The 7,571-nt window shown below is 44.0% G+C and overlaps 1 protein-coding gene across 1 annotated transcript; it reads left to right on the plus strand.

Annotated features, from left to right (window-relative positions):
• Positions 1-55: 55 nt before the first annotated feature.
• Positions 56-7,509, plus strand: TFIP11 (tuftelin interacting protein 11). The gene is made up of 12 exons (XM_072350637.1): positions 56-359; positions 555-708; positions 1,515-1,671; positions 1,828-1,955; positions 2,418-2,570; positions 3,305-3,814; positions 4,123-4,229; positions 4,465-4,633; positions 4,816-5,059; positions 5,388-5,530; positions 5,689-5,854; positions 6,164-7,509. The coding sequence occupies exons 1-12, from the start codon at positions 163-165 to the stop codon at positions 6,517-6,519; spliced, it is 2,484 nt and encodes an 827-aa protein (XP_072206738.1). The 5' UTR covers positions 56-162; the 3' UTR covers positions 6,520-7,509.
• The last annotated feature ends 62 nt before the right edge of the window (positions 7,510-7,571 follow it).

Here is a 7,571-nt window from a genome sequence, read left to right on the forward strand (position 1 = left end):
AGGGGGCGCTAGAGGGGGCCGTTCCTTCTAGCCAGCGTCTCTATGGTTATGGGCGTGGCTAAGGTGACGTATTTTCCCGTCGCCGGAAGTGGTGAGGTTCTCTTCCGGACCGCCGTAGGAGCAGTAGGTTAGAGCGGGGACGGGGCGGCGCTCGGAGGTGTCATGTCGATGTCTCACCTGTACGGCACGGACGGGGAGGATGGAGTGGAGATGGAGAACTTCGAAGTGTCCGATTGGGACCTTCAGAACGAGTTCAACCCTCACCGGCATCGACACCGGCAGACCAAAGAGGAGGCCACTTACGGCGTGTGGGCCGAACGCGACTCGGACGACGAGAGGCCCAGCTTCGGCGGCAAGCGGTGCGGGGGGGGGGGGGGGGAAGGGCCGGGCCGAGGGATGGGGGCTCGTCCCGCAGCCCCGCACATGGATGCTGTCATGGCAGTGCTTGGTGGGGGGGGTTACAGCAGGAGGAACCGATGTGTTTGTTGAACGAGCAATGAGGTTTTTACATCCATGTCAGTTTGTAAGACTTACAGGTCACTGCTTTGGTTCAGCTCTAGGGATTACTCAGCCCCCGTGAACTTCATCAGCGCGGGGCTGAAGAAGTCAGCGGCTGAGGACGTGTCGGATGAGGACTCTGATGAAGATGAGAAGCCCGTTAAGCAGGAGGAAATCCCTAAAGAGTTTGTGCCAAAGAAGTTGAAAACGGTGAGTGATCCAGGACGTTCTCATTGTAATGTGTTTGTGGAGCTCAGAGGACAGTCTGAGTTCTGGAAATAACAGAGCATTGAAGAAAGGGAGTAGAAGTTAATACTGATGTAGCACGTGGGGTATGGCATGAATTGGAGGGATGTGTTTTTGTTTTCATGGATATCCTGATGTATTGTCGTGTACCCCTGGGAATGTCACTCCATTGCGGGCTTGTTTCCAGTTGTCAAGCACAAAAACAATCAGGAAGCAGCTTCAGTGAGAGTGGGGCAGGTCTCTTCTCACTAGTGGCAAGTGACAGGACGAGGAGAAATGGCCTCAAGTTGCGCCAGGGCAAGTTTAGGTTGGATATTAGGAAGAACTTCTTTACAGAAAGGGTGGTTAGGTACTGGAATAGGCTCCCCAGGGAGGTGGTTGAATCGCCATCCCTGGATGTGTTTAAGAGCCGTTTGGATGTGGTACTCAGGGATATGATTTAGCAGAGGTTTTTTAGAGATGGGGTACTGGTTAGGCTGTGGTTGGACTTGATGATCTTCAAGGTCTTTTCCAACCTGGGTAATCCTATGATTCTCAGTGAAGTTCCTGACAGAGCCTAAAAACTGGCATCTCATTTGGAAAGTTCTTAAACAGCGGGGAACTCCCATGGGCACAAAAGTGGCTTTGTGACATAGGGTGCTAGAGAAACAGAATGTGATGTGTTAACAGCTGAATCGCTTTGCGGATGTATCTTGTGACAGCGTGAAGTTCCGCAGAGCTTTGCTATTACAGCACCTTAAAACTCTTTTGTGTTTTTTTTGTTACTACAGGGTGGAAATTTCAAGCCCAGTCAGAAAGGTTTTGTAGGGGGCACAAAGTCTTTCATGGATTTTGGAAGCTGGGAGAGACATACTAAGGGAATTGGGCAGAAACTTCTCCAGAAGATGGGTTATGTCCCTGGAAGAGGTCTTGGAAAGAATTCTCAAGGTACCATGATCCTGTATTTGGTTGTTTATTAATAACTAATAATTTGAAGAAGAAACTGCTTTGAAGAAGTGGCTTCTATGTAAGCTCTTGCTTCTCTTGCCAAGTGCTCTTTCTCGTTTGAATTTCTTCCTTCTGATCTAACTGATCTCTTGTTAGGTATTATTAATCCAATTGAGGCCAAGCAAAGAAAAGGCAAAGGAGCTGTGGGAGCATATGGCTCTGAAAGAACCAGCCAGTCTTTGCAAGACTTCCCTGTTGTTGACTCGGAAGAAGAAGCTGAAGAGGTATTTGTGTGATTCCTGGTACATTTACCCTGTCGTGTTGTGCAAACAGAGTTCAGATCTAATCAGCTTTTGTGTTAGAAGAAATGGATCTCATTTTAAATAAGAAACTGAAAACATAAAACGTGAATTTCATTTAAACATCTTTTCATGTCAGTGTAACGTCCTTTATGTTGGTTCTGCTTCACATTATTCCTGTAGCATTGCTAGAATCCCATCCTCAGTTTCCCCCAGATGAGTAATTTGTCTTTTGTTTTAAAAAAAAGAAAGATCAGAACCATTCTGGTTGTGGTAGTGTTGAGAAAAGGCTTTTTGATTGGAGCACAGCATTTGAGCCAGTTTTTGCTCTGCTGTGTCACTTTTGTTCTGCTGTATAGCGTTCTCCACTGATTGTTTTTCCATAGAAAACAGGCAAATTTGAGGCATGACTGAGAACAGCAATTGCAATTTCTCCTTTTTGTTTAGGAATTTCAGAAAGAACTCAGTCAGTGGCGGAAGGATCCTAATGGAGGCAAGAAAAAGCCCAAATACAGCTATAAAACAGTAGAAGAACTGAAAGCCAAGGGTAGGATTAACAAACAGCTTTCAACCCCTCAGAAGGAGCTCTCTCAAGTCAAGGTAAGGCTGATGAACCAAGTGATGGCATTAGTGTTGAGTGCTTTTAGGCAGTGGGTAAGCTTAATAGAAGCTGGTTCTAACAATTATTGTCTATAGCCTCATGCAAATCAAGGGTTCAGATTCATTACTGAATCATTTAATAGACCGCAACAAAGCCTGCAACGTTGGACTTGTCCTCGAGGAGCATCTTGATCTTGAGAAAAGATTAGCTTTCTTGTCTGTTTGCTTTTGTAAGTTAATTGTTTCACATTTGTCACAGCTCACTCGATTCTGTAAGCATGTTTGTCCTTATTGGAACCATGCAACTAAACACACACAGTACTTTTTAGGTAGAAGAGCTTTCAGACTGTAAGGAACTCGTCTTTAATGCGCTTAATGAAGTTATTCACATAAATCTGCAAGTCTGTAAAAAAGTACAAAATTACCCAAGGCTTCTTTGCAGCTGTGAGTAATTGCTGTTCTTAGATTAACTCAGTGAAATGGTAAAGCTGAGATCAGAGGTAGAATCTTCGAGCTCTAACCTCAAATTGTTTTTCATTTACTCTAAATCTTCACATTGGAATCAGGCCTTTTCAGAGATACTCTCAGGCTGCCCCATTCAAAACTAGATTTTATTACCAGGCTGCTGGATCAGTTGGAAATCTCCAATTTTCAGTTTGGAATAAGGTGTTTTCTCTTTTTAAGCATGAATTGCATTTTATTAAGACAAATTTTTTTTTCTTGTTTGTTGGAAGGTTATAGATATGACGGGCCGGGAACAAAAGGTTTATTACAGCTACAGTCAAATTAGCCACAAACATAATATCCCTGATGACAATCCCCAGCAGCTGCTGGGCAAAGACTCTAAGCCCCAAGGATTTGCCCTGCCTGAGCTGGAGCACAACTTACAGCTTCTCATTGACATCACTGAGCAGGAGATCATCCAGAGCGACCGCCAGCTGCAGTATGAGAGAGACATGGTAGTCAACCTGACTCATGAGATACAGAAGATGTCCGAAATTCTCTCGCATGAGGAGACAGCAATTAGTAATCTCAGCAAAGTCCTGGACATGGTGGAAGAGTGTGAGAGACGGATGCAGCCCGGCTGTGAAAATCCTTTGACCTTGGATGAGTGTGCAAAGATTTTTGAGACACTTCAAGACAAGTACTACGAAGAATACAGAATGTCTGATAGGGTAGACTTGGCAGTAGCAATAGTCTATCCTCTCATGAAAGATTACTTCAAGAACTGGGATCCCCTCAAGGTGAATATTAGTGTGGTTTATCTGCAGATCCCTTTTGATGGCTTAAGTAGTTTTATTGTCTTGCCTTATTCCCTCCTTGCCCAAGAATTCCTGATTAGTTGGGAGAGGAAATGTAAAAAGCCACCCTTCCTCACACTTGAGAGCAGAAAAGAAGGCTCCAGATAAAACCCTGTGTTCATGGCAGTGAGATAAATGTGTGAGAAAGCTGCCTGTAGCTGAGCATGCAACCAGCCTGCACTTTGTAGACATTAACTGAAATGAATGGAAAGCCATTAAGACCACGTACCATTTAACCTTATCATTTCCAGGACTGTACATACGGCACAGAGATTATAGCCAAGTGGAAGAGCCTTTTGGAAAATGACCAGCTGTTATCACACGGTGGGCAGGACCTGTCAACAGATGCTTTTCACAGGTAAACAACAAATCCAATTGTACTTCATTTAGTATCTTTAAATGCCACTTTCCTCCATGATGGTGAAAAATAGGTAGAAGCATATTTTCCAGATAATTCTCTTGAGGTGCCTCTTAGAATCCAGCTCTCAACTATATAAAAGGAAGAGGCTTTTAAAATAACAGTTATCCATTTAGTTTTCCTAGGCCTGAGGCTTGAGCTTTAAGCTTAGCTTTGATTTCTTTATCTTTTCCAGACTGATGTGGGAAATCTGGATGCCATATGTCAGAAACATAGTGGCACAGTGGCAGCCAAGGAACTGTGGATCAATGGTGGATTTCCTGGATAGTTGGGTACACATCATTCCTGTGTGGATACTGGACAACATTCTGGATCAGCTTATCTTCCCCAAACTACAGAAAGAGGTCAGTCAAGAGAGCTGTACTAGAATGAAACCTTATTTTGAACCACTGTTTGTAGTCAACTGCAGCTTCCACAATACCAGCCTGTTGCCTTTGTCAATGTATTTTGGAGTTAGGGGGTTATCTGCATCTAGGAAGACTTTGTGCCAATAGAAAATTAAACCTCTTCTGTGTTTTGCCTTAAGGTTGAAAGCTGGAATCCTTTGACAGACACAGTCCCAATCCATTCCTGGATCCATCCCTGGCTTCCCCTGATGCAGGCACGATTGGAACCACTTTATTCTCCCATCAGAAACAAGCTGGCGAACGCACTGCAGAAATGGCATCCCAGTGACTCCTCAGCCAAACTTATCCTTCAGCCGTGGAAGGATGTGTTCACACCCGGGTCATGGGAGGCTTTCATGGTCAAAAACATTGTGCCTAAACTTGGTAAGACAACGGAGAGGCATTTTAATTCTTTAGCTAATGTGAATGCTTTCACTATGAGATTTGCAATAGTTCATTTAGCCATGCAATCTGGCTGTAAGGCTCTGGCCCAAAAAAAGGGGAAAAAAGCTGAATGTCTTAAGTTTCTCAGTTTTGGCTGTAAATTGTAATTGAGGGAAATGGAATTGCACTGTTCTGGTGGCAGGGATCAGCCAAACATTTTAAAGATTCCAGAGGTAATATGGTGCAATAATCACACGTACCTCACTGTGAGATGGGTTGGGGCACTGGTAAGTCAGGTGTTTTGTAACTGTGCTTCCCCTCTTTCCAGGGATGTGTTTGAATGAACTCATCATAAACCCTCATCAGCAGCACATGGATGCCTTCTACTGGGTGATTGACTGGGAGGGAATGATTTCTGTCTCCAGTCTTGTTGGGCTGCTGGAGAAACACTTCTTCCCAAAATGGCTGCAGGTAATGAACAAGGCTGAATTGATTCTGAAAGCTGTGATTCCAAGTGAAGTGTTTCACTGACTCTGACCTAATAACTGTTGCTCCGCTAAGTCATAAACAAGCTAATTTACTTCCCTAAATGTACCCATCCTGTTGAATTTGTTCATGTTGTTTTGCAGGTGCTGTGCTCTTGGCTTAGTAATAGCCCCAATTACGAAGAGATCACAAAGTGGTACTTGGGCTGGAAGTCCATGTTCTCAGACCAAGTGTTGGCACATCCATCCATCAAAGACAAATTCAATGAAGCTCTTGATATCATGAACCGGGCTGTCTCTTCCAGTGTTGGTAGGTGGCTTATTGTGATGTATTCACTTTTGATCTCTATCAGTAACAGTGCAGCATTTTTTCCTGTGCATGCTCAAGATTCAGTTTGGGACTACATCAGGTCCTGTAACTTTAGCTACAGCTCTCTGATTCATCTATGTAGTCTTTGTATCAACAGTAACATTGTAAACGCAAGCAATGTAAATGCATGAAGGATGATTCCGATTGCTACAGCTCAGCTTTGCTGCCTTTAGTACTGTATGCATCTTGGACTGGAACTTCCCCACATAAACCTTATATGTGATTTTCACATTTTTTTCTCCCCAACAGGTGGCTACATGCAGCCAGGTGCCCGGGAAAACATTGCATACCTTACTCACACAGAGAGGAGAAAAGACTTTCAGTATGAAGCCATGCAGGAGCGGCGAGAGGCCGAGAACATGGCTCAACGAGGCATAGGCATGGCTGCCAGCTCTGTGCCAATGAATTTTAAGGACCTGATTCAGACAAAAGCAGAGGAACACAACATTGTTTTCATGCCTGTGATCGGAAAGCGACACGAAGGGAAACAGTTATATACGTTTGGACGGATTGTGATTTACATTGACAGAGGTGTTGTATTTGTACAAGGAGAAAAGACCTGGGTGCCGACCTCTCTCCAGAGTCTCATTGATATGGCCAAGTGAGGCTCCTGCTTGGAACTGTGAAGGCGACCTTACTCATGATTTTCCATGTAACCGTCTTAGAATAAAGGCGTTACACATTTGTAAACACTGGAACTTCAGCTGCATGCCAGGATTGTTTTCTTGGCAGTTGCAACAGTTTCAAGAGGTGAAATGATACATGGAAGCTAATGTGAACAGAGGAACAAGCAGTTCCGATACTTGTGTAATTGCCACTTGTGATAGATTCAGCAATAATTGTTTCAGTTTTAAACCACTGGACAAGTGGGGCCAACAGTAGATCAGCCTCAAAGGCTCCACCGACAGATTTTGCAGCTCTACTTGACAGCTGCACTGCCCTGGCAGTGGTAATTACTGTCTCGATGGTGTCCTGTGCACAACAGCCCCTTCTCTACCAAGTACTGCCAGGATTTGGCCCACCTCTCAGCCCTATCCAAACAGAGATGGAAGAGGAAATTCTTTCCAGCACATTAAAATGTGCCATGGGAATTAATAGCTCAAGGCATGTTAGGGAAGAATGGCAACTGAGGCTTTTTTCCTGGAGGGAAATGTCATGATTCTTCATAGAGGAATGGCTGAAAAGCTTTTTCAGTAGCACTGAACAGCTGAAGTCCACTGCCTATGAAAAAGCTTTTGTGTTTGTTAGGCATGAGCTTCTAAAGCTTTCAGCTACATATCCTACAACTCACTTGCCCTTCACAGCATAGGCATGGCCTTTGAATCACTCATGAAAGGGAAGCAAGAAAAAGAGCAAATTTTGTGCAGATGGTTTAAAAGGCAGTTTTTAGTTAAATGTGCTGTAGTTAAGTGAGTGTAAGGTGAAAATAATACAAAGATGGTAATAATACAAGAAGGATGGTGATTAATATCCAAAAGGTTATCTATAGGAAAAACTCACCAGTATAGAAGCCTTCAGTCTGGCTGGAAAACACTGAGTCAATCTCCACATAGGAGCGATCTCCAAGCAATGCTGCCTTAGTGGTGGTCAGCCCTCAAATGAGGTCTAGAAGAGGTAGAGTCAAGCTCCAACCCCTTCTGGGAGCACACCTGAATTA

Source organism: Excalfactoria chinensis, chromosome 16, assembly GCF_039878825.1.
Source record: "Excalfactoria chinensis isolate bCotChi1 chromosome 16, bCotChi1.hap2, whole genome shotgun sequence".
Classification (NCBI taxonomy): domain Eukaryota; kingdom Metazoa; phylum Chordata; class Aves; order Galliformes; family Phasianidae; genus Excalfactoria; species Excalfactoria chinensis.